The following is a 27005-nucleotide window of genomic DNA, read 5'->3' on the forward strand; positions in this document are numbered from 1 at the left end:
ATTCCTACGTAGATACGCTGCTTTGCGCGGTTCAAGATGCATGTAGGCGCAAGATGCCCCGTCGGTGATTTGAGCTCGTACAAAAGGGACCGAGCTGTGGCCGTGTCAGGAAACGCCCAGAAGACCCACAGGCACGTTTTTAAGCTGCTTGCAGACCGTGCCCCCCGTACGAACGGGAATTAATTAAAGAGGAGGTGAGGGTGGGGGGGAGAAGGGGGGTGTAGGTGGTTGAGACTTGGCTTTGTTTTTACTTGTGGTTTGTTGTTTAGTTTTGGTTGGTGGGGTTTTTTTGGGGTTGTTTGGCCTTTTTTTTTTCCTGAAGCCTCCCCGGCCCTCTGCAAAGGCGAGGCAATCCCGCTGCTGGCCGCAACGCCGCTAACGCCGAAGCGCGGACAGCCCGCGGCGCGGTGTCACCCCCACCGCCCGTTCCCCCCGTGGCGCCCGGCCCGGCCCGGCCCGCCGCTCCGCTCTCCCGCCCGGCCCCGGGGCGCCCCCCGCGCCGCCTAATCGCGTTAATCCGCGGGACAATGCCCCAAGTAATCACCCTTCCTTCTCCCTGCGCGGGCCGGGACCGACTGCTGAATGGGGGGAGAGAGAGAGAAAGTATAAACTTTTATTCCGCTCGATTAAAAAACGCGGAGCGGGAAACTAGGAAGGGGTGTCCCGAAAGCCGCGGCAGCAGGGAAAGCGTGCCTGCCTTCCTCCCGGGGAGCTGCAGGCTCCCCTCGGCTCCCCCGCAGACCTATCGCTGCCTGCCTCTGAATAAATACACGAGCACAAAAGCAACTCCAAGCGCCGTGTGACCGCGCACGGAGGAGCCTCCTGTGAAAACAGGCTACGGGGAGGCCCCGGGAGCGGGGCTTCCCGTCTCCCCCGTGCAGCGGACGGGCCGGGGCCGCGAACGGGGCCGGAGCTCGGGCCGGGGCCGTGCTAGCGAGGCTGCGGCGGCAGCGCTGCCCTTTTGAATGCCTCCCGCAGCTCGGAGTGCTGGCAGGACGCTGGGAGCGCCAGTGAATGTAGCCCCGCAGAGCCAATGAGCTGGGACCGGATGCGATATATCCTCTGGGACAACAACTGCTCTGTTCCTCCTCAGATCCACATGACGCCATTTACTGCTGCTTTTGGAGAAAGATCACCCTACCTCCTCCGGAAAGAAAAGAGAGAGAGAGGGAGAGAGCGAGCAAGCAGAAAAACGGCGAGCCCCTACTGCTCAGATCTCAAATCTTCCTCCTCCTCCTCCTCCAAACACACAACAACCACCACCACAAATCCGCTGCGCTCCCAAAACACCCCCCCCCCCCCGATCGCAAACCACAGAGCTGCCTGCAACACATACACGCTCGCAGAGGGAGCGAGAAAGCTAGAGGGAGCGAAGGGAACGGGAGCTTGCAGCAAGCAGCTTCTCAGCAGAACGGCTACATTGCACAAGCTGCCTTTTTTTTTTGGAGTAGCTCAGTGGAAGAAAGCTCTGGGATTTTATTTTAGATCCACTTCTTTGTTTATTTGTTTTTTCTTCCCCCGTTCTCCTGATCATTTGCAACAACAACAGCACACAAAAAAAGTGACTTTGGTGTTGGCGATTTGGCCTCCGGTTCATTGAGGAAAAGAAAGGAAAGTGTGCGAGAGACTGCTTTTTAATTGCTTTTTCTCCCCTAGGAGCCAAGAAAGCTCACCCCCACACGGAGAGTTGTTATTACGATTATTGTTACAGCGTATACGCGCACACACGTATTTATAATCGATCTGGAGAGAGGAACCTAACTTCCTAACTTTGCTCTGGACTGTTTTTTACACGGTGATCATTCTCGCTCTAATTTGCAAGTTGGACTAAAGCAGAGTTTTGGAAAAGATTTTTTTTTCCTTTTTTTTTTTTTTTTCTCGCTTTAGGGCTGGATTTATTTGCAAACCGCAGGAAGAAGAAAATACAAGAGAGAGGGGTTTGGTGCAGCGCCGCGATCACGGTGAGAGCCTTTTCCCTTTTCCTTCTTTGCAAAACAAGCTTTTCAGTAACCTTCCCCCCGCCCCCGGCCTTGGTTTCTCCAAGAAAAGTCTTGGAAATGTTTGAGGCCGATCCTTTTTCCATTCGTACAGGTTCTCCTTCTCCCCCCTTGCCCTCTCCTTCCTTTCTCAGAGAGGAGACGGAGGTGGGATTTTGGATCAGTTTCTCTCCAGGGAGGCGGAGGTGGCGGGGGGAAGCTCCACTGGGGTTTGCGGGCAGCGCCTCTTTTGCACCCCGCCGGGGTACCGCGGGAGCACTGGGAGGCGGAAGGCTGCGCGGGGGGGCGGAAGGCTGCGCGGGCGCGTAGCCATGCCTGCGGGGGCTGCGAGCGGGTTGGAGGGGGTGGAGGTGGTGCGGAGGACACAAGACACTTTGGCGTGTTCTCTCTGCTGAGGGGAGCCAGGGACGGCCGGTCCTGCGCGCTCGTACCTCGCCGGGTACGCGTGGGTTTGCGACAAGACCCGCGGGGAGGTGAAGGGAGGGCGCTGCGGAGACGGCGAGCACCGGGACCGTTCGTGCCCCCGGCTTGGGGGAAAGCGAGAAACGCTCCTTTCAGTGCGTGATTTACGCCTGTCTGTAGTGGCGTCGGGTTATCCGTGCAATTCGGAAGTGAGTGCGCTGCTGGTACAAATATATATGTGTCGTGTGCACATGCCTGTTTCTCCTGTGATTAATTCATAAGACGAGGAAAGTTCTCCAGGTTCTTGTCCGCAGAAGGCATGTGTGGAGGGGAAGGGTAGCCTTACTTTACTCTTTGACTTTGCTTTTATTTGGTGGGTTTACTTTGTGCACCCCACCCCCCGCCCCCCCCCCCCCCCCCCAAAAAAAAAAAAAAAGAAAAGAAAGCAAAGAAGCTGCTGTTGTTTTCATCAAGGTATTTCTGTGTCACTTTGCCCCACCCCGATGGTAAAGTCCCTTTTGCCCTAATCCATAGTCTGATCACACACTCAGCCCTTAATGGGGGTTTCAAAGCAGTTTGAAAGAAGAGGAGGTGGTTAGTGTGTGTGCGGTGGGGATGGGGGTGGGGGTGCCGGTGCCTTGCACAGACTCCGGACACAAAACAGAAATTCACGGGCTGAGGACTTCTCCCTGCTAGGCTTTTGCCTTCTGGCCGGCGAGATACGTCTTTTCTTCCACAGCGTGGAAGAAGCCCCTTGCGTTTTAAATTTAGCCAGACGTGCCGAACGCGAAACCCGGCCCCCTTACTTGCCTTTTTGCCAATCCTAGATAGGAAAAGTTAGCAATCACGTCATTTGAGCTCTGCAAGAGTGGACTTTGGCTTTTGGAAGTGGAGAATCGTGTTATCACACACACGAACACACAGAAAGGCAAATGCGGCTTCTCTGGTCTCGGTGGATGGAAAGGGAGAAGAGCTAGGTCAGGGGAGGAGGACACCGGCTAATTTTCAGGCAACCATGTGTTTGCAAATAAATGCGCCGGAGGTGTGCATCTTGTCCTATTGGTGTATCCAGGGGATTGAAAAAGAGCAGGATCGCCCTGCTAGACCGATGTTTGGCTGAAAATGCGTTCTGTGTCACTCAGGGCTGGGGCAGAGGGGGGCGGACTGAAGTTCAGGCAATTTGCAGCATATGCGTAAAGTAAGAGAAGTTTTTCCTGCGGCTACCTTTGTGGAGCTGAATGGGTGCTTGTGGCGAGGCGAGAGGGGATAATCTGCCTCTCGCCCAACTGTCCCGGAGGTGTTGTCTCAACCGTCTGCAGGGCGCCTTGCAGTGCGCCAGAGAGGAAGGCTCCTTTTGCATCTCTTGGGGGGAGGGCACGGCGGGGAAGAGTTAAAAGGAAACGTGGGTTTGACTTTTCCGATAAGGCGGCTGTAGCAGCAGCCCCCTCCCTCCCGCCTTCCAGCCCAGAGGATGTCTCCTGGTTATCTCCAGGTTGTCTGCACTTGCGGGGCAGCCGGCGGCGCCTGCGATCGCGTTCTTGCGGGCCGGGGGCTGCCGCCTCCCACCTGCTGCGCGTCCACTCCGCGCCGGTATGGAGCCTGCCAAGGGGAAGGGGGCAAAGCGCGGAGGCATCTCCTCCAGCTCCCACTTTGGCGTCTGAGGAAGGCTCCGCCAGCAAGACCGGTGTCGACTGAAGCGTCTGCAGGTCAGGGTCAGCTTCGCTTTTGCACCAAGTTGTCATTTCTGGAAAGGCAGGGCTGGATTCGGCGTTACCTTGCCTGGCCGAGTCTGGCTAAAATCCGGACGTGGAGGACAGATAGGGCTGCTAGAACCTCTCAAGCACGGGGAAAGGATTTTATTTTCTATTCATAGTTTCAGATAGAGAGGTATCTGCTTAGGCTTGTTGATTGAAACTTCTTACATGGTGACGGTATCAATTTGAAGCGATGCTTCAAGACAAGTTTGCAAGTTTTGGTTTTTTGTGTTTGGTTTTTGGTTTTGTTTTTTTTTTTTTTTTTTTTTTGGGGTTAGGTTGTTTTGTTGGGTTTTTTTTGTGGTGATGTAGGGCCGTGGAACACCGTAGCATTCCAAAACCTGGATTTGACAGTATTTAAAACAGGTGGTCACTTTCCAAAGTTAGGTTTGTTTTTTTTTTTCTCTCTTTAAGAAAAGAAAGAAAAAAGAATTCGAGGGGAGAGCTCCAGGAGTTATAAGGTTAAATGTTTTCCATTGCTGTTAGAATAAAGACGGTGTCTTCAGATATTCATTGTTAAACTGTTTGGCTATATTTTGTTATACTGCCCCATAGCATTATTGTTGGTAACTGATGTGTACAGAGTAACACTGTGGTGTTCATTCTAGGTATAATTGAAGACATTGTGTGGTCCTTGTAAGAAGCTTGGTTCCTGCTTGGGTTTTAATTGTTAAAATACTGTTCAGAATTTTTGTGTAGGTAATTGGATTTTGGAGCTACTTTAAGATGTGATGAAAGGAAAACCCAAATATTAACTAATTTAGGGGTCAGTACTTGAAACTTTTGCATATCTGAGCATGGCAGTTAGTTAGTTAAAAGTGTTTTTTTTTATCTCCTGGGTCTTTTACTGGGTTTCCATTTAAATTCTTAAGTCTGCCTTTCTGCTTTGTAGTTAATTGACCCTTTAAAGTAACATTTGCAATCAAGTAGACTTATTGGATGCTGGCATTGTTTGATTACATTATGCATGCCTCTGTCCCCCAAGCCACTCTCGGCAATATTTACAGTTTGAAATGTAGTCTATGGAATTTTTTACACACTTTAAAGAAAATAAAGCTGTGGTAGCATTGCTTTTGTAGTACTGAGCCTTAAAACAACAATCACAGTGGCCTACACAAATGTGACACACACTAAAATACTGAAAAGAGATATTTTTTACTTGTGCTGTTGAAGTTTTTTGGTAGCACTAACTCACTTAACGTCTAACCTCAAGCATTTTATTGCTATTTGGTGTTTTTCTTGGGAGCATTGGTATTAAACTAAAATTTCCTATTTACATCATGTAAAGTTTAATGTGTAAAGAGGCTAGCCTACCAAAATACTATCTTTTTTTTTAAAACAAAACTGGAGAATTATATGTCTGTCACCAGCAGGTCACATTACACTTGCTAAGTACTTCCAGGCTCTTTTGTTTTTATTATTATTTTCTCTTTCCCCCCCTCTCTTTAATAGAAGTTTTTCACTAACCTGCTGTAAAAAGAAGAGACGCTTTTAAGTGGCTGAGATGTGATCGCTTTAAAGTCCATGCTCTAAGCAGAAGCCGGCCCGTGAAGCCTTAGCTAGCAGGCACAACACCTACATTTTCAAGAGCCACAGGTTAAGACGAGTGGACCTAGCACAGTAGTACTTGGAAAGTCTCCGTGGGGCTGGGCAGGACAAACCAATGGGAGGGCATTCAACTGACCAGCGCCCATGCTCTGCCCTGCAAGTGACTCCTCTTTTTTAATGGCTGATGCATTACTTGATTGTGCGCAGAGCTGTGGGGTCCTGCTGGCTTGAAAGAGTACTGTAGAGAGCATGAGAGGTGTCGCAATAGTGAATCTTCTCTTTCTTGCTCCAGGATTTCAGATGTGTTCTAAGCCTGCCGGGGTGAGCACGCTTCCGGGCACTGATGGAGACGAGAGCTCAGCACGGCAGCGGGTCACAGGCCTTGCTACAGGCTCGGCGTGACAGTGGGAGGCCGCATGGGGAGCCCGATCTGCGGGATGTCCTGATGCAGCAGGTTCACGTCTTGTCCTTGGACCAGATCAGAGCCATCCGCAACACAAATGAGTACACGGAGGGACCTACAGTGGCTCCGCGGCCCGGGGTGAAGACGGCTCCTCGTCCAGCAGCCCAAGCCAAAGCTGAGCGGCCCCATGCCTTGCCCGAGCACCGTCCCGTCGGCCGGGTCCAGCACGCACAGCCGCACGCCTCTCCTCGGGCGCCTCTGGCCCGCTCCATCAGCACCGTCAGCACCGGCTCGCGGAGCAGCACACGGACAAGTACAAGCAGTAATTCGTCTGAGCAGAGACTTCTAGGTTCACCTTCAGGGCCGGCTGCCGATGGGATAGTCCGTATGCAGCCCAAGTCTGAGCTCAAGGCAAGCGAGCTGAAGCCTCTGAGCAAAGAAGACTTGGGAGCACACAGCTACAGGTGTGAGGACTGTGGAAAATGCAAGTGTAAGGAGTGCACTTACCCGAGGACCCTCCCGTCCTGTTGGGTCTGTGACAAGCAGTGTCTCTGCTCAGCCCAGAACGTGGTTGATTATGGGACTTGTGTCTGCTGCGTGAAGGGCCTCTTCTATCACTGCTCTAACGACGACGAGGACAACTGCGCTGACAACCCCTGCTCCTGCAGTCAGTCGCGCTGCTGCACGAGGTGGTCTGCCATGGGCGTGGTGTCCCTCTTCCTGCCTTGCTTGTGGTGTTACTTACCGGCCAAGGGTTGCCTTAAGTTGTGCCAGGGCTGTTACGACCGGGTAAATCGGCCTGGGTGCCGCTGTAAACACTCCAACACCGTTTGCTGCAAAGCTCCCAGCGTCCCCCCCAGGAACTTTGAAAAGCCAACGTAGCATCGCTAGTCAGAAATAACTAAAGTAACCAGGATCCTTTTAACCTACATATGCAACCAACTAAGCAGCTGTGGTCTTGGCACTGTGGTTGAAGGGTTGGGTTTGTACTTGGCTCTTTGCAGGGAGATGCTTTTCGCCGCGTGTGCCATCTTAACTGATGCGCGCGTTAGAGTCCAGCTAGCAGCATGCAGGAAGAGAGCAAAACACAAAGAGAAGGGATGCAGTACATGGTGACCCACATATTGCATAAGCTAAAGCAACACAAGACACTCCTAGGCAACTCTGATTGTTTGTGAATAGTACTTGCAAAGTTTGTAAATTAGCAAATGACTTCCCCCCCCCCCCCCCCCCCATTGTTTTCTGCCAGAGATAATGTGCTATATTTTTGTACATACAATAATATTTTCAACTGTGAAAAGCAGAGTGGTGTCACGAGGCGTGGCACAGTCACACACACACAAAACAGAGCTATTATACTAATATGCTGTACATTCAGAAGAATGTGAATCAATCAGTAATGTTTTTAGATTGCTTGATGGAAACCTTCTATGGCAAGACTCTTGATTTCCCTTTCGGACTCGGTGTATATTGTACAGTCACAGTAAAATTCAGCCTTTATTTTCTAATTGTTTTTTTTTCAACACATTGTTTAGTGTAAAGAATATTTATTTGAAGTTTTATTATTTTATAAAAGAAAAAAAAAGAAATATTTATTTTAAGAGGCATCTTACAAGTGTCACCCCACCCCCACCCCCCTTTTTATGAGGACGTCACAGTTGCTGCAGATATAAGGGGTGAACGATGCATATGTTCACTATAAAATAGAAAATATATTAACGTTTGAAATTAAACTGGGCTGCTTGTCATTTTTTTTACCTCCCCATTTATTGTTCTCAGTTGGGAAAATTGGTTCTTCTAGTTGCAAGGCCACACCTTGAGTGCTGTGCCCAGTTCTGGGCTCCTCAATTCAAGAGAGATGTTGAGGTGCTGGAAGGTGTCCAGAGAAGGGCAACAAAGCTGGTGAGGGGCCTGGAGCAGAGCCCTGTGAGGAGAGGCTGAGGGAGCTGGGGGTGTGCAGCCTGCAGCAGAGGAGGCTCAGGGCAGAGCTCATTGCTGTCTGCAACTACCTTCATGGAGGCTGTAGCCAGGTGAGGTTGGTCTCTTCTGCCAGGCAAGCAGCAACAGAACAAGGGGGCACAGTTTCAAGTTGTGCTGGGGGAAGTATAGACTGGATATTAGGAGGAAGTTCTTCATAGAGAGAGTGAGTGGCATTGGAATGGGCTGCCCAGGGAGGTGGTGGAGTTGCCATCCCTGGAGGTGTTCAAGCCAAGCCTGGCTGACGCACTTAGTGCCATGGTCTGGTTGATTGGCAGGGCTGGGTGCTAGGTTGGACTGGATGAGCTTGGAGGTCTCTTCCAACCTGCTTGATTGTATGAGTCTATGTTTCGCAGTGCTGTAGTCACAGCCAGTAACAAGAAAACAAAAAATAGCATTTTTATTTGTATCTTGTTGTGCCTGTTTGCTGCTTCATCTGAAAATTATGCAGGATCTTTCACTTCCTTTGCCCAATTCTCCCATGTGCTGCTCCTACAACAGAAAAGGAAAACGAGCGTAGGAAAATGCATTAATTCATTCCAGACTAGGACTAATAGGCACTGAAAGCTTGACCTATTCTGTAAGTGACGAGCTTTTGTGCTCCAAATAGGAAATAAGTAATCATTCACAAAAAATGTTAGGCTTGCATGGCTTTACTCAGAGAGACTGAGAAGGGAAAAAAAGAGAAATTAATACAGTCAGCACGAAAAGCCTGCAGGATTATTTGTTAAAAGCATAGGAGTATGCCAGAGGGAATGATGGATCTGAATGCAGTCCAGCCCTGTGTCAAACATTTGCCTCACTTTGTAAGAAGAGAGTTACTTGATTTGTCATTTGTGGCAGTTACCTTCCACTGAGGTCAAAATTTTTTTGCTGCCAAGTTTCCCACCGGAAGCCTAGAGAATGATTTACCTTTCTTTATTAACAAACTCTTGTTTCCTGTTCTGAGCATGTCTCTCCTGAGCTCTTCACGTTGGCTTTTATTTATCCATTTCTTAACCTGGCATTGAAGAAATAGTTCTGAGTATTTTTAAGCTGATGCTTAGAGAAATCCCACAGCCTTTTCTGAACCCTCTCCAACCAAACAAGTTACAACTAATAAATTACAAACTCAGTAAAAGGTTAAAAACCAGAGCACTGAGTAAATGTTACATCTTCTCACCCCTTCATTTTCATCTCTGATCTGGCATCCAGGCTGTTTCACATAGGTCTGAAGTAGGTTGCACTGGATGATCTTGGAGGTCTCTGCCAACCTGGTTGATTCTATGATACTCCAAGGTCTTATGTTGTGTGTTGTGTAGTGGTTATCAATCATCAGGTGAAATTAAAAAGGGGCAAGTGCTGAATAGTTTGCCAAACAAAAACAGCTGATGCAGGGGCCTTGTTCTCTTTCTGGTTTGTTTCTTTACCTCTGGTGAAAAATGTAAGCCAGTTTTCTTTCCTCTCTGGAGGAGCTGGCTGGCTGCTTTGCTGTACGAAGACACACAGCATACATTTAGGTGGGATTTGCCAGGAAGGAGGTGGTTTATGTTGCACAAGCAATTTGTCTATATGTAAAGTGCATCAGAATATTGTGCTTGAGTGCTGGGGCATATATGTGGTATTGTGCTTGGCTGCTGCTGAGGAGAGGCTTCAATTAGGTTGTTTAGAAAGGTTGTCCTTGAAAGGGTTAGTAACCATCCTGTGTTTCCGTTCACTGAATGTAACTCTTGAATTAGATTAGATGCTTATGCCTGTACTGTCCTGTCTTAGTCCTGCTGATAGAGAACAAACATGGGAGTAATCAAATAGTGCCTTTATCAGGGGAATCTTTGACCTTAAAGGTTACATTTTGGAACCTCCAAAATCCACTGCTTTCAGCAGGCAGTAAACCAGTCTTTTCACTGCATTGATGAACTTGACAATGCTGAAGACAATGCCTTGTCTTCTGGGTGATTTATGTTTCAGTTAAGGAACATATCTCTAAGGAAAGCTGAAGGTGAAACTGGAAATGTGAAGGGTGTCTCAGCAGTGTAGCAGTCAAGGAGGCTGCAACTCTTAAGTCCTACTAGATAACGTCCTGTGTTAAAATTGTGAGTGTGCTGTGTGCTGCAGCAGAAGCTTTGACTTCCTAGGTAGATTTCTAAGGGAAAAGAAAATAGCATCTTGACAGTGAAACTTGAAGCTGTTCTTAATGTTAAGTACTGGTTGTAACTTTCCACTTGGTTCTTAATGAGGATAGAGACTGCATCCTCCTCATCCCAGGAAAGCCCACTACCAGGGCACTTAGTGCCATGGGCTGGTTGCTTGGCCAGGGCTGGGTGCTAGGCTGGACTGGATGAGCTTGGAGGTCTCTTCCACCCTGGCTGATCCTATGATTTGAGATCACTTTTATTTGATTATATGCATATTCAAGCTAGTTACTTGCCCAGGGAGTTGGTTGAGGTCCCTGGAGGTGTTTAAGGTCAGGCTGGATGAGGCTGTGGCCACCCTGCTCTAGGGTAGGGTGTCCCTGCCCATAGCAGGGGGGTTGGAACTAGATGATCCTTGTGGTCCCTTCTAACCCTGACTGATTCTAGGATTTTATGATTCTACTTAATCAGTCTTCAAAAGCCAAAATACTGCAAGTAAGGAAGTGCAGTAGTGAAGTGGTCATGATGATGAACAAGGAATTTTTTTTCACACTTCCTTAAAAACACAGCACAAGTGAGGCTGCCACAGACTACAACGCCGCAGGCATGAGAAGAGATGGGGAGGGCAAGTGATTTGACAGTAGCAAAGCAGGGATCACTTTTGCACACCATATATGACTTGTTATCTATTTTAATGTGCAGTGTTACCTCTATCACCTTTGTCACATTTGGCAAAATATCAAATAATTGATTGTTGTGATGAAATCTCTTCCAACCTGGTTGATTCTATGATTTAAGATGATTTAAGATGCTTGGGACTATGAGCGAAATCTTAAAGGCTTGTACTTGAAATGCCAGGCAGAGAATAGAATGTGTTTCTGTACTTCAGTAGAACATTAGTTTTAGGAATTAGCTGTTGGGGAGGACAGATTTGAACAGTCTGTCTTGTCTCAGATGTTCCTAAATGGGTGCAGGTACAGCAAGTAATAATGATGTCATTTGCTGGGACTAATTTCTCAATCAGTCACTGGAGCAGAGACCTAGAAAGAAATTGTCTGAGTGTAAGAGCACACTTGATTGAGTAATGTCTGCATGAATAACAGTGGATATATATCTTACTGAACATGTAAGCAATGTATTGGCTTACAGGTGGGGGCTGAAAGTAGACTTACATCAGGACACAGCACACTGAGTCCTCACCAGTGAAAATACTCAGTGTTGTTCCTGTTTACATCATCTGATTTCAGACTGCAAATGTAGGAGTAAAAATTGATTGTCTCACTGGAATCAGGGCAGTCTGGCATAGAAACTATGTGTATATAGTGCATGCATATATGTAATGGATGTATAGTGCATCTATCTGTATAGAGCATCAATCTATATAGTGCATGTATAGTGCATATATATATAGTGCATGTATCTGCATAGTGCATGTATAGTGCTTGTATCTATATAGTGCATGTATCTGCATAGTGCATGTATAGTGCTTGTATCTATATAGTGCATGTATCTGCATAGTGCATGTATAGTGCTTGTATCTATATAGTGCATGTATCTATATAGTGCATGTATAGTGCTTGTATCTATATAGTGCATGTATCTATATAGTGCATGTATAGTGCTTGTATCTATATAGTGCATGTATCTGCATAGTGCATGTATAGTGCTTGTATCTATATAGTGCATGTATCTGCATAGTGCATGTATAGTGCTTGTATCTATATAGTGCATGTATCTGCATAGTGCATGTATAGTGCTTGTATCTATATAGTGCATGTATCTGCATAGTGCATGTATAGTGCTTGTATCTATATAGTGCATGTATCTGCATAGTGCATGTATAGTGCTTGTATCTATATAGTGCATGTATCTATACAGTGCATGCATATATATATATAGTGCCAGGTCATGCACTCTGGCCGCAACAACCCCCAGCAGCCCTACAGGCTGAGAGAGGAGGGGCTGGAGAGCTGCCTGGAGGAAAAAGGACCTGGGGGTGTTGGTGGCCAGCAGCTGAACATGAGCCAGCAGTGTGCCCAGGTGGCCAAGAAGGCCACCAGCATCCTAGTCTGTATCAGCAATGGTGTGAGCAGCAGGAGCAGGGAGGTGACCATGCCCCTGTACTCAGCACTTGTGAGACCACACCTGCAGTACTGTGTCCAGTGTTGGGCACCACAGCACAGGAGGGACATTGAGATGCTGGAGTGAGTGCAGAGAAGGGCGAGAACACTGGGGAGAGGTCTGACGAACAGGACCTGTGAGAAGCAGCTGAGGGAGCTGGGCTTGTCTGGTCTGGAGAAGAGGAGGCTGAGAGGGGACCTTATTGCCCTCTACAGCTACCAAAGGAGGTTGTAGTGAGGCTGGAGCTGGGCTCTTCTCCCCAGTTACTAATGATAGGACAAGAGGAAATGGCCTCAAGCTGCATCAGGGGAGGTTTAGGTTGGCTGTTGGGAGGAAGCTCTTTCCTGAGCAGGTGGTCAGGCACTGGCACAGGCTGCCCAGGGAGGTGGTGGAGTCACCATCCCTGGAGGTGTTTAAAAGGAGAGTGGATGTGGTACTTGAGGCTATGCTCTGGTGGTGAAGGCTGCTGGGATGAAGGTTGGACTGGATGATGCTGGTGGTCCTTTCCAACCATAGCAATTCATAGTGCTGAGATGTTGTGCTGAGGGATTTGGTTTAGTCAAGGACTTGTCAGTGTGAAACTGATGACTGGACTCGATGAGCTTGAAGGGCTCCTGCAATCTAAGCAATGCTGTGATTCTGTATATATAGTACATACACATATGTATGTTTATATTCTTTTTGAAAGGAAAAACACTTATATGTGTATATGTATGAGATGCATATATATATGAGATGTATATATAGATATATATACACTGTATATACATAGAGTGCTTTTCCTTTCAAAAGTTGTCTGCTTCAGTTTGAGGAGACCTCCTGTATAGTAGCCTTGTTTATTTCTTTTCATACTACTTCTTTCTAGTCCCTGCCCCTTACTCTGAAGTTTCCTAACCTTATGTAACGTATGAAGGTTTAATGCCATTGACTAGCACAAGAAGTGCAGGAAGAGGCTGAAACATGCTTTTCTCATTAGTATTCTCTGTCTCTGAAAGTTTAAAACTACCTTATCATAGGTGTCCTGCAATTTGTTAACAGAGATATGAAGTGGTTTAGTGTTTGTGTGACACTGAAATTCACAGTTCCAACAAACAGCATCTTTTCATGTACTTAGTGTGGTGTAAGCTCTGGTTAGTCTGAATATGCGTAACAGAGCTCCTCCACCTGCCATCCAGTGTGGCCTAACTAGATTAGGTTAACTCTCCCTTTCATTAACCAGTGCAAGGCCACAAGGATGAGCAGAGGGCTGCAGCAGCTCTGCTGTGAGCACAGACTGAAAGAGTTGGGGCTGTGCAGTCTGGAGAAGAGGAGGCTCCCAGGTGACCTTCTTGTGGCCTTCCAGGATCTGAAGGGGGCTACAAAAAGATGGGGAAGGACTTTTTAGACAGGATTAGGGGGAATGGAGCAAAGCTGGAGGTGGGGAGAGTCAGGCTGGAGGTGAGGAGGAAGTTGTTGAGAATGAGAGTGGTGAGAGGCTGGAATGGGTTGCCCAGGGAGGTGGTTGAGGCCCCATGGCTGGAGGTGTTTGAGGCCAGGCTGGCTGAGGCTGTGTGCAGCCTGCTCTAGGGTAGGGTGTCCCTGGGCATGGCAGGGGAGTTGGAACTGGCTGCTCCTTGTGGTCCCTTCCAACCCTGACTGATTCTGTGATTCTATGATGGTTTAGAGCAGCTACCTGAACTTGGGCACTGTTGTTTTGTATCAAAGCCAGATATGTACTTTCTTGTTTGACTTGGGAGAATGGCAGCTTTTACAACATTTCCCTCAAGTATCTCCTGGCAAGTCATAACCCCAGATTTTTTTCCCTGTATTTATATTTCATTCATGAGCAAGTTTTCATATGACACAATTTTAAAGGCTAAGTTAACATGGTGTACCTTACTTTTGGAAGTTACCAATGCCTTAAAGAAAGCAGCCATAAAAATTAGCTTCCTATCATGATAATGGCTATAATCCCATTTTTTCCACAAGATACAGAACTTGTTGTCTCTTTTTTCCTCTCAGCCTCAGGCTCCCTTAAGTCCCCTCTGTAGAGTGTGAACCTTACAATTGCTGAATGATTTTACAGGCTTTCATAGGAAAAAAAAAAAAAGAGGTGTCCAAAGTACTGCATTTGGTCTTGGCATCTGAGAGGACAGAGCTCACTGAAGTGTTTGAGGTGTATGCAAAATATAGTTCTATATATATGTACAGCCTGAGGTGTGTGACTGGAGAAAACAACTGTCACAATTCACCCCTTAAAACCTCTGCCTCAGAGTAATGGAACAATGTCAACTATTTGGTTTCCTTTTTGTATTTACTTCCCCCTCTCTCCCCCCTCCTTAATGGTGATAAATTAAGCTAAGTGAAATATCACATTGAGACATGTCCTACCCAGTTTATTAACTGTGGCCAGGTGTGAGGTCTAAATCCTCCCTCTTGTTCATCAGCAAAGATAAAGGTTGCCTCGTTAATTTCACAAGATGGAAATCTACGAGAACAGATCCTGCTCCTCTCAACAGAGAGTTTTAGTCTCTGTTCTCTGGGCCTTGACACCAGGATTTGTGCTGCTCAAGTTTTGTGTAGTTTTTATCCAGAGACCTCACTTCAGCTGCAAGATTGCTGGGTGAAATGCCTGGCCTCACTGAAGGCAAGGACAAAATTCTCCTTGACCTCCTTGAAACTCTGTATAGACAAGAGGTGAATTCCTGAATAGGTACTGATTGAACATACACTTGAATGGGTGTCCTGGGAAAATCCCAGCTGCCGAGAGGAATAATTGCATGAGACACACTTGTGAATCAAGGAGTAGCTACCTTACTCTAGGATTTTTAACCTTCACTCTAATCCTGCTCAACTTACTCTATCACTAAGGCAATGGTTGCCTTACTGTAGGATTTTCAACCTTCATTCTAATCCTGCTAAGTTTATGACTAAGGCAATAGTTACTCTAGGATTTTTAACCTTCACTCTAATCCTGCTCAGTTTACTCTATCACTAAGGCAATAGTTGCCTTACTGTAGGATTTTTAACCTTCACTCTAATTCTGCTCAGTTTACTCTATCACTAAGGCAATAGTTACCTTACTTTAGGATTTTTAACCTTCATTCCAATCTTACTAATTTACTCTATCACTAAGGCAATAGTTGCCTTACTTTAGGATTTTTATCCTTCATTCTAATCCTACTCAGTTTATCACTAAGGTACCTAAGCTACCTTACTTTAGGATTTTTAACCTTCATTCCCATCCGACTCAACTTACTCTGTGACTAAGGTAATTGATTCCCTACCACTGCTGCAGCATACATGCAATTGCTTTCTTTAGGCATCAGCCTTTAAGATTTTGCTGAGAGATTCTATTTCAGCAGTTCATTCTCTTAATGGTATTGCAGATTCCTGCTAGGCTTTTTACTGGGACTTAGAATCATAGAATCAACCGGGTTGGAAGAGACCTCCAAGGTCATCCAGTCCAACCTAGCACCCAGCCCTGGCCAAGCAACCAGACCATAGCACTAAGTGCCTCAGCCAGGCTTTCCTTTAGAATCATAGAATCACAGAATCAGTCAGGGTTGGAAGGGACCACAAGGATCAGCCAGTTCCAAACCCCTGCCATGCCCAGGGACACCCTACCCTAGAGCAGGCTGCACACAGCCTCAGCCAGCCTGGCCTCAAACACCTCCAGCCATGGGGCCTCAACCACCTCCCTGGGCAACCCAGTCCAGCCTCTCACCACTCTCATGATCAACAACTTCCTCCTCACGGCCACTCTGAACCTACCCATCTCCAGCTTTGCTTCATTCCCCCCAGTCCTGTCACTCCCTGAGAGCCTAAAAAGTCCCTCCCCAGCTTTTTTTGTAGGCTCCCTTCAGATCCTGGCAAGCCACAAGAAGGTCACCTGGGAGCCTCCTCATCTGCAGACTGTACAGCCCCAACTCTTTAACCCCTTGTGTGTTGATTCCTCTCCCTTTATTTCAGCTGACTGTTAGCAGAGCTTTCTGCATACCCAAGCTGCAATAGTTTGTCTGAATTCAGTTTATCTCAGCTGTTGCACAGAAGTCTAAGGAGAGTATTAATTTGGGTTGGCAGTTTGGTTCAGTGGCATAGACTCATTCGTTACTAAGAGTATCTGTGACAGTATTACTAAATCAGCTCTAAGTGCTACCTGAAGTTAAATGAGTGAAAGCATGCTTAAAGTAAGGCACAGACAGAGCTGCCTGTGGGCATTGGCCTTACTTTGTCTAAGGACAAAACAGTTCTACATTTACACCTCAGTATTGCACATTCTGCCTTCTGTGTGTACCTGTATGCATATCACAGCTGCATCTTCCTGTAGGGAAAATGAGGACTGGAAGGAAAGAAACTACTTCCTATTACCATGTTTCACTGTTACTAATAGTTTCTTTTTTCAGAGTACCAGCTGTTACTGTAACGTTTTCCCCTAGTTTCCAAATGAGGCCACGAAGGACACTCCTTTCCCCCACCCCCCAGAGAATACATCTGCAAAGCTCATCTACCCTATGCTCTGTATTCCTATACTGAGGTCTCCCAGGTGTCTGCAAAGCTCATCTACCCTATGCTCTGTATTCCTATACTGAGGTCTCCCAGGTGTCTGCAAAGCTCATCTACCCTATGCTCTGTATTCCTATACTGAGGTCTCCCAGGTGTCTGCAAAGCTCATCTACCCTATGCTCTGTATTCCTATACTGAGGTCTCCCAGGTGTCTGCAGAGTCCATCTACCCTATGCTCTGTACTCCTATACTGAGGTCTCCCAGGTGTGGTGTCTTGGTCCAGAATAGCTTTTTTCCACTCTACTTTCAGTGAGAAACGAGTGACAAAGAGGCAGGTTTTACAACTGCTAATTAGACCTAATATGGCAATTTTCAAATGCTTTTGGCAGTCCCTGAGCATCACTGACATAAGCCTGCTACGCAGATGCAGAGGCAGATTCCAGTCTCTGGGCAACCTGATCTAGTTTGATGATGCCCCTCTGCCTTTGGCTTCCTCCCTTCTCTCTCTAACCTGCTGTCTGTGTAATTAGTCCTTCTGCTTCCTAACCCCCCTGGCCAATTCTCTAGACTCACCTTGAACATAAGGCAAAGTCTGGGATAAGGTAGAGGGGTGGAAAGGAGGTGGAAGGGTGGTTGGGAGCCCCTCCTGGGCACTCTGGTTTCTGGCAGGGCTGTTGTGTTCCTGCATTACTTTTTACCTTGTCTATGTCTGTCTCTGGCTGTAGAGATATTGTCAAAACCTGCTTGGATCTTGTGCTCAGCTGTAAATAGAAAGCTTCCTTCCTTAATTTCCAGGATCACCTGAGTCTAGTCTGGGTGATTTCTTAAGTGTGGTGGGGGCAGTGAACACCCAAACCATCACACCAACCAAAAGTAACCTAAGCCAAACAACACCACCACCAAAATAAGTGTTCCACATTAGAATAAGAATCTAAAGATTTTATCAGCTTTTGTTTCTTGCTGCATCTCTGTTGGACAATAGCTTTCACTATAATCCAAGAGAATTCAGATCCCTTATTTCTGCTAGTTTAAGAACTATTATTTATTGCATTTGCACAAAAGGAATGCTTTCAATTCAATCACTTAACTTTAGGATCCCAAGATCCCTTGAGTATTCCCAGACTTGTTATGGAAAAAAGCAGGACCTCTTCAAAAGGAAGAAAAAAGATCATTTCAATTTACATGGAACAGTGTTTTACATTATATAACCCCAAAATGCTTGAAGCATGCTTTGTGTGGCAGACATTTGTGCTGAAAGCTATTTATTGCAGAGGGAATGATGCTTTTTCAGGATGATTCATCTGGCTTACTGTAGAGGCTGCCTTGGATTCTGGTCATGTCTATGGATGCTGCAGTTTGCAGTCACTAGTGAGCCAGTGGTCTGAGCTAGCCTCAGCTACCTGTCACTGCTGCGCGGGGAAGAAGTTATTTTTAGTCAGAAACCACAATATGAATATTTTCCACTCCAGAAGTATAAAACCCCCTTTAAGTAAGAGTTTGACTCTCTGCTATGGTGTGCTGTGGCTCTGGTGTCAGAAATACCCTGTCCTTCTTACAGAAAATCCCTTAACATCTCTGATTCTCTATTGGAGTTGACAAGAATTTCCTCCACTTAACCCCTTCGGTGCCCCCGGGGCGTTCAGCTCACATCAAACAAACGGCCGAGTCGATGGGGCTGCTGGGATGGTGACAAATCCGAGGTGGGAGAGAAAAAAGAAGAGAAGAGGAGAGGAGAGGAGAGGAGAGGAGAGGAGAGGAGAGGAGAGGAGAGGAGAGGAGAGGAGAGGAGAGGAAAATTTAAATGAAAGGAAAGGGGAAAGGAAAGGAAAGGCAAGGCAAGGAAAGGAGAGAGGAGAGAGGAGAGAGGAGAGAGGAGAGGAACGGAAAGGCAAGGCAAGGCAAGGCAAGGAAAAAAGAAAGGAAAGGAAAGGAAAAAGAAAAGGAAAAGAGAAAAAAAAGAAAAGAAAAGAAAAGAAAAGAAAAGAAAAGAAAAGAAAAGAAAAGAAAAGAAAAGAAAAGAAAAGAAAAGAAAAGAAAAGAAAAGAAAAGAAAAGAAAAGAAAAGAAAAGAAAAGAAAAGAAAAGAAAAGAAAGAAAAAAAAGAAAAGAAAAGAAAAGAAAAGAAAAGAAAAGAAAAGAAAAGAAAAGAAAAGAAAAGAAAAGAAAAGAAAAGAAAAGAAAAGAAAAGAAAAGAAAAGAAAAGAAAAGAAAAGAAAAGAAAAGAAAAGAAAAGAAAAGAAATAAAAGAGGTCTGAGCAGTGCTGAGCACAGGGGCAGAAGAACCTCCCTTGTCCTACTGGCCACACTGCTCCTGAGCCAGCCCAGGATGCCATTGGCTCTGCTGCCCACCTGGGCACTGCTGCCTCATCTCTCCCAGCACGCCCAGCTCCCTCTCTGCCTGGCTGCTCTCAGCCACTCTGTCCCCAGCCTGTAGTGCTGCTTGGGGTTGTTGTGGCCAGAGTGAGAACCCTGCACTTGGCCTTGTTCAATCTCTTCCCCTTGGCCTCTACCAGTAACAATCAGTTTGCCAATATTATATGCATTATGTATTTAGGACAGTACACTACCTGTATATGAGAACCACATACCCCACTTCTCTTCACAGTTATCTCTCTGGGGCTGAACAGTGCTGCTTTGCCAAAAACAATAAGCAGAGCTTCCATGGAGCATAGCACAGAGCTTCAGTAGAAAGTTGTTTCATGGCTTATAAAATGCCCTGTCCAGTAGCAGTTACAGTGGAGCTTTTGCCAGGCATGTAGAAAAAGGCAGGACTGTGCAGAATTGCTTAAGATCATTTGGCCTAATCATCTACAGTAAGAAGGACTAAATGTACTGCAGCCATTCCTTGCAGGTATTTGCCTAATCTGTTCCTAAACAATCCTAATGAAGGATTTCCTGCTGAGTCCCTCTTCTAATATTTTAACTGCTATATAAGGAAGGACTGTTATTGCCTGCCTCTACAGGCTTCTGATTCCTGAAAGAAAAAAATACTAATCAAAACCAACAACAAAAAAAACAACCCAACTCAAAAACTCTCAGTCAGCTACACATACATTTAACAGTGATTGCATCAGGAACATCCTGTGGAAGTGCTTATGTCTGTATTGACTGTAGCGGAACACCATGACCTTGTCTCACCACAAAAATGTAAAAGCAGCCACCTTTGGTCAGACAAAAGATTCATCTTGCCCTTTATCCTACTCCTTACAGAAGCAGGAGACATATAAAACCATGAGAGCTGGTGCAGAGGTACAGCTGCTGCCCAGGGAGCACTCTCCCATAATTAAGTAACTTTCAACCCGGAAAGCTTCCTGCATCAAATCCAGTGATATAGTGACCTTTAAGGACCCCTCTGTTATGTTTTAAAGTCTACTCCTTAAGCCTTTCCAAAATTGTTTACAACATCCTTCATCAAGGAGTTAGTCCATTAGACTGTAAGTCTAACTTTAAGCTGACCAAAGAAGGCAAGATTAATTTCACCATAGACATTTGCAAACTGATTGTTACTGGCAGAGGCCAATGGGATGAGACTGAACAAGGCCAAGTGCAGGGTTCTACACTTTGGCAACAACAACTCCAAGCAGTGCTACAGTCTGCGGACAGAGTGGCTGAGAGCAGCCAGGCAGGGAGGGAACTGGGGGTGGTGGTTGGCAGAAGCTGAACAGGAGCCAGCAGTGTGCCCAGGTGGGCAGCAGAGCCAATGGCATCCTGGGCTGGCTCAGGAGCAGTGTGGGCAGCAGGACAAGGGAGGTTCTTCTGCCTTTGTGCTCAGCACTGCTCAGGACACACCTTGAGTGCTGTGTCCACTTCTGGGCTCCTCCATTCAAGAGAGATGTTGAAGTGCTGGAAGGTGTCCAGAGAAGGGCAGCAAGGCTGGGGAGGGGCCTGGAGCAGAGCCCTGTGAGGAGAGGCTGAGGGATCTGGGGGTGTGCAGCCTGCAGAAGAGGAGGCTCAGGGCAGAGCTCATTGCTGTCTGCAGCTGCCTGAAGGGAGGCTGTAGCCAGGTGGGGTTGGGCTCTTCTGCCAGGCAAGCAGCAACAGAACAAGGGGACACAGTCTCAAGTTGTGCCAGGGGAGGTCTAGGCTGGATGTTAGGAGGAAGTTGCTGCCAGAGAGAGTGATTGGCAATTCATGATTCTCTTGCTATGAATGAGTCCTTCCTTTTCAAGTTATTGTTATCAGTGCTTCAGCAGCAGCTCCTCCACATCCAGGAAGATTAGTATTGCATCCTGCTTGAGAAGGATAGAGAGGACAGACATTAAATACAATGACATGCACTTAGTGACACCAAGTGCAGATGAGGTTAGGTGCACTGGTGGAATCTGGCCGGATCAACCATTTTTATAACTGGGGTGGTTGAGGCCCCATGGCTGGAGGTGTTTAAGACCAGGATGAATGAGGCTGTGTGCAGTCTGCTCTAGGGTAGGGTGTCCCTGGGCATGGCAGGGGAGTTGGAACTAGATGGTCCTTGTGACCCCTTCCAACCCTGCCTGATTCTATGAGTCTATAGGTCCTTTGCACAGCAGCAGAACGCAAGGAGGATAAACCAGTTTATCTGCTCTATTGATTTCTTGTTGCTCTGAATCCTGATACTTTGATATTTTTTGGCTTGAATATTTATGCTGCAAAAAGGGTAAAAGTGATGCTCAGGGCCATCTGCCCAGGGGTAACAGAGGGATCAAGTATGTAGGTTGCTGGCAGAGGGTTTTTTGAAGGTAGGTTTGGAAAACACGCAGCTACAGGTCTCCATTTAGGAAACATGTCAAACCCACCTCTCTCATTTTACATGTTAAATGTGGCCTAGAGGAACATCCACCCACACCAAATGGAAAAGCCAAATTTCCTTCCAGTTCCAAAAACATTACAGACCTCTGCCAAATGACATTTCTAATTCTTCCAGTAAAAAAATGGAAAGCTAAACAGAAGAATCACCCTTCCAATAAAGCCATTCCAAAACTCCTTCTGATGTATTCCAGAGCTGCTGTCTTTTGGTGAGGCCCTTAAATAATGCTCACTTTTGTTCTCCTTATGGGGCTTACCTCAGAATGTATTTTATAGGAGTGATCCTTCAGAGACTTCTACAAAATCCTAAAGAGGCAAAGTTTGGCTTTTGATACACACTCAGTTCTGACTGACTTTGCTGGGGAATTTCAAGCCAGAACAGACCACAGCGTTGGAATTATTTATTTAGGCATGCTGAGGAACATGAGTAGTTCTGAATGGAGGCTAATAATTCCCATCAATTACAACAGCATTTAAGCACCTCAGTTCAGTTTGTTTTGTGTTAATACAAGAAAGAGAGAAATCACTGAAACAGGTTTAAGAAGTCCTTTAATTAATTAAAATCAAATTAAAATGAATATATTTAAGAAGCAGGTTTAAGAGGCACTGAGGCTGGATGTTAGGAGGAAGTTGTTGGCAGAGAAAGTGATTGGCATTGGAATGGGCTGCCCAGGAAGGTGGTGGAGTTGCTGTCCCTGGAGGTGTTGAAGCCAAGTCTGGCTGAGGCACTTAGTGCCATGGTCTGGTTGATTGGCCAGGGCTGCCCAGGAAGGTGGTGGAATTGCTGTCCCTGGAGGTGTTGAAGCCAAGTCTGGCTGAGGTACTTAGTGCCATGGTCTGGTTGATTGGCCAGGGCTGGGTGCTAGGTTGGCCTGGATGATCTTGGAGATCTCTTCCAAATTGGTTGATTCTATGATTCTATGATCAAAGGAATGGTGAAATGAAGCAAGCTACAAAAACTTCAGGAGGTTCTTTGAAGGACTGAGTAATAACATCTCACAACAGAAGTATCATCCCTAAGATGTGGATAAAGGATAAAGCTTTAACTTATTTTACTGCAGTGGCATTGCTCAGAAGCATCCAAATTCATCTTACCATACAGAAAAGAGGTCTTAAGATTTTATCCTTTAGATGATAAGGATGCTGAAGAGACTTTTTCTCTGCTGTCACTCTGGTGCCTCTTGAAGATTCTTGCAGCCTGAACACTTGGACAAGCATGAGAAGACCCAAGGTCCTCTGGCTGTGCTCTGCCCTGGTCAAACAGAGCCAGCTCCTGTTCAAAATCAAGTAATTGCACTTGGGTTGCTCAATCCAGCTCGTTACCTCAAAGTGCAAGTGCCATGTGTATGTGTCTATATATGACTTTGGATCAAAGCTGGCTCATGTCTGGCCATTTTGAAGAACGAACAGGCAAGCTTGCATCTGTCTGTACCTGTCCCTGTAGACATACCCTAAAGCTGCTAAATAGCTTGCCTTTTTTTTTATGTCACAGTAAACAGTGGATATGAAATGTCAAGCAATCATCGTGGAACTAACAAATGCTCAACAAAGAGAGCAGGTAAAACAATGCAAATGAACTAAGATGTTTTTCCTACCACACCTGCAAATTGTCATGCAAGTGCAATAGCTTGGATTGACACAAACTCTTTCTGAAAGGCTAATTCAGTACTGTGAAGTCACCTTTTGTTTTGTGCATTACTCTCCTGTGTCAATATGTGTCTTCTCATTTTAAGAAGAACATAGAACCATAGAATCAAGCAGGTTGGAAGAGACCTCCAGGATCATCCAGTCCAACCTAGCACCCAGCCCTGTCCAGTCAACCAGACCATGGCACTAAGTGCCTCAACCAGGCTTGGCCTCAACACCTCCAGGCACAGCAACTCCACCACCTCTCTGGGCAGCCCATTCCAATGCCAATCACTCTCTCTGACAACAACTTCCTCCTAACATCCAGCCTAGACCTCCCCTGGCACAGCTTGAGACTGTGTTCCCTTGTTCTGTTGCTGCTTGCCTGGCAGCAGAGCCCAACCCCACCTGGCTACAGCCTCCCTTCAGGGAGTTGTAGACAGCAATGAGCTCTGCCCTGAGCCTCCTCTGCTGCAGGCTGCACACCCCCAGCTCCCTCAGCCTCTCCTCACAGGGCTGTGCTCCAGGACCCTCACCAGCTTCATTACCCTTCTCTGGACACCTTCCAGCACCTCAACATCTCTCTTAAATTGAACATGAGAAGAGAAAATATGGACCAAAGCTTTTGCACCTAACTTGGGTCCCTATTCATAAAGATGAATTAGAGAACCAGTTTATAGAACTGCTTGTCCTCAGTGTGATCAGAAATTCGTTCCTTTTTACACTGACAGCAAGGTGCCATATCCACAAACAAGACACTTGAAAGAAGCATTATCTCACACCACGATTTGAGAGTAGATCTATGCTATAAAATGAAATGCTTTTCTAGCAGGGGACAAACAAGTGTCAGCCAAGGAGGAGCAATGGGGGTAAATTGCAGCACAAGAGGTTCTGCCTCCACAGAAGGGGGAACTTCTTTACTGTAAGGGTCCCAGAGCACTGGAACAGGCTGCCCAGAGAGGTTGTGGAGTCTCCTTCTCTGGAGCCGTTCAAAGCCTGTCTGGATGTGTTCCTGTGTGCTCTGTGTTAGATAGGATTGTCCTGCTCTGGCAGGGGGTTGGACTGGATGATCTCCTTGGGTCCCTTCCAACCCCTAACATCCTGTGAGCCTGTGATCCAAGTCCAGAGGTGCAGCAGAATCTGAGATGAGATTTAGTTTCCCAAAGGCTCTACTCAAATGAAGGACAAATAATTTTATACATAGCAGCACTTTACACCTAGAATATCCCATTTCAGTAAGAAACAGTAACTTGTCCCCAAAAGTAGAACAGGACATAAAGTAGCTGTGGGGATTAGTGAGTGGATATAAATTTAGACGATCTGATGAGCCATCTCAAACTGTTCTCCAGCTGCTTTGATGACATCACTGGTTTCACTACCTACAGTGGCACCATTGTCACGTTAAACAATGACAGTTCTAAAACTATCTTCTTTGCTTTCCCGACAGATACTCATACGCTGCAAAAGGGAGAAAAAAGAAATCTTCTTCTTGTCATCATAATTTTCCTTTTTTCTTCCTTTCCTTTTTCTTTTTTTCCTCCCACAGAATTCCCTTTTGTCCTTGGGCTCTTAATTGCGATTCATTATTATTTTGGTGAAGAGCAGCCTCACGAAGGCAAAGAGTTAAAGACGTCACTTTAAATGACAAAAGCTGAACACTTTACCCCACTTTCAGTCTCTCATCTATTCATCCTTTTCATTGTGAACTTCGCTATTTCAGCTTTCTAAGCTCCTCAACTACCTGCCCCTAATTTGTATTCCTGGGAAGAGGCCTGTGCTGGTTATTTTGCATTTGTGTGCTAATGGTGATGAGTTTGCTTCTGAGAGGAGAACAGGCAGGGGAGGGCAGGAACCTCCAAAAGGGTTTAAGTGGGAGTGGGGGGTGAAGGTGCAGGAAGGGTTGGTTGGGGGAGAGTCATGCTGAATTTTAACCCTGAATGCTTTCTTATACAATTTAGCACAAAGCCCTCCTGATTGTATGGAAAATGACACCCTGTGAAAACTTGCCTGCTCATATACACCTTTTAAGCAAATAGATTAGAGTTAGTCAAGTGTCTGGAAAGCCAATTGGGTCATCGTTTTATTAAGCCATTAAAATATGAAAGACGTTTTCCAAAGCTTTGGGTTTGCCTTGTTTGCTTTGTTTTGCTTTACTATGGCCCTGCAAATTATGTAACTTAAAGTATGTATCGCAGTCTTAAGTACCTTCATTAAGGGAAATGGTCTGTACATGTAATTGATAGCACTGCACCCCAGGTCTGCTTTGTTTGATAAAACCATTTACTTTCACAGAGTTAATCTTCCCTGTGTGCTTCGATGCCATCTGAGATAAAATACCTTTCATTAGATTAAATAGGAAAACAGAGGCTTTCTGACTTAGTGTCTATTACTTCGAAGTTGAGCGTTTCTTATGCTAATCATTTTTATAACTAATTTAACAGAGGTAAAGGAATGTCATTATGAATAATTAGAGATGTTAGTAATTTAGTTTCTAATTAACTAGGGCTGTGGCAGACCATCGCAGATGGGAACACTCATTAGCTGCGAGAGGCATGGGTGCTTTACAGCCTATTATAGGTTCTGCCTATGTTTAAAAACGGTTTGGTTGCTTGCACTTGTTAATGCAGGGCACTTTATTTCCTGCTGCTGAGTGTCTCATCCTGCTCTACTTTGTCCCACAGTAAGCCAGACAACTGTGCAAAGCACCTGATGCAACAGAGTGTGTAGGCAGTCATTTTCCATTTCACGAGTTACTGCATGAGGTAGTTCTCACCCCAGCTCCACGCCCAACAAGTGAATTTGCAAAAGGGGCATTTTTCTTTCCAGGTGTAAGTCGCCTGTAATACAATTGAGAACTTAAGTATGACTTCTTCAGATCTGTGCCCATGTGATGGTTGGGGTGTTAGCCACCTCCCTCCACACTTGAGAAAATCGCCCAGACTAGGCTCAGCCAAACTAGAAATCAAAGAATGAAGCTTTCTATTTACAGCTGAGCACAAGATCCAAGCAGGTATTGACAATATCTGTACAGCTAGAGACAGACATAGACAAGGTAAAAAGTAATGCAGGAACACAACAGCCCTGCCAGAAACCAGAGTGCCCAGGAGGGGCTCCCAACCACCCTTCCACTTCCCATTCCACCCTTCTACCTTACCCCAGACATTGCCTTATGGTGAGTTTGGAGGATTGGCCAGGGGAGCTAGAAAGCAGATGGATTAGTCAGGCAGCGAGTCAGAGAGAGATGTGCATGCACCTAGAGCCCAAGAGCAGTTCTGTTATCTATATTTATGTTCTTGTTTTTATCCATCTCAGCAAGCCTATGAGTGCAGCAGCACTGCTTGCTTTGCACAGCCTAGCATCTAATTCCTCTCACTAAAATATCCCAGCTAGGCTTAAGCTAGCACAGCCCATGATTCATTATGTGAGCATAGATGAGAGGGAAGCTACTCACTGCTGTCTCCCAACTCGCTGAGCTTGTGACATACTGTACAGAATGGTGCTCCAGTTTGTGTGTCATCCATTCACTCTGTGAGGGCTGCCACTAGTGACTGCACAGCAGTCTCTGGGATATGACAAAGGTTGCACTTCTAGATTGTTATGTGCCCTTCAATGAACTTCTACACAACACTGCTGTCTGTTGTCTTATAATATTTTGCTTTATTTAGCTACAATTTCAAAAATGATTATTTATGTGAAGTGATTAAATTCTCTTTCAATAAGACCCCATCAAAATGCAACCACCTGCAGACAGACTTTACTTCCATTTGAAATAAAATAAATATCATAGAATCACAGAATCA

General features: G+C 46.1%; 1 protein-coding gene and 1 long non-coding RNA gene across 5 annotated transcripts in view; one reads left to right on the forward strand and one right to left on the reverse strand.

Annotated features, from left to right (window-relative positions):
- SPRY2 (sprouty RTK signaling antagonist 2) lies at window positions 1-7837 on the forward strand. 4 transcript variants are annotated; one of them, XR_010302400.1, is made up of 3 exons: window positions 1-194; window positions 1094-1961; window positions 2092-2273. XR_010302400.1 is itself a non-coding variant. In XM_064143909.1 (3 exons), exon 3 carries the CDS (start codon window positions 6045-6047, stop codon window positions 6984-6986), a length of 942 nt encoding a protein of 313 aa, XP_063999979.1. In that variant the 5' UTR covers window positions 16-194; window positions 1094-1961; window positions 5994-6044; the 3' UTR covers window positions 6987-7837. The 4 variants fall into 4 exon arrangements, 3 of the variants coding, with proteins under 3 accessions (XP_063999979.1, XP_063999980.1, XP_063999981.1); XM_064143909.1 differs by lacking the exon at window positions 2092-2273 and adding an exon at window positions 5994-7837 and having other exon boundaries at window positions 16-194; XM_064143910.1 differs by lacking the exon at window positions 2092-2273 and adding an exon at window positions 5994-7837 and having other exon boundaries at window positions 16-194; window positions 1888-1961.
- LOC135175586 (uncharacterized) overlaps window positions 7613-27005 on the reverse strand; it is a 26960-nt gene continuing 7567 nt past the window's right edge. The window contains exon 2 of the long non-coding RNA XR_010302401.1: window positions 7613-8573. This is a non-coding gene — a long non-coding RNA (uncharacterized LOC135175586). The remainder of the gene's footprint in view (window positions 8574-27005) is intronic.

The sequence above is a fragment of the Pogoniulus pusillus genome, chromosome 5 (assembly GCF_015220805.1).
Source record: "Pogoniulus pusillus isolate bPogPus1 chromosome 5, bPogPus1.pri, whole genome shotgun sequence".
In the NCBI taxonomy this organism is placed as follows: domain Eukaryota; kingdom Metazoa; phylum Chordata; class Aves; order Piciformes; family Lybiidae; genus Pogoniulus; species Pogoniulus pusillus.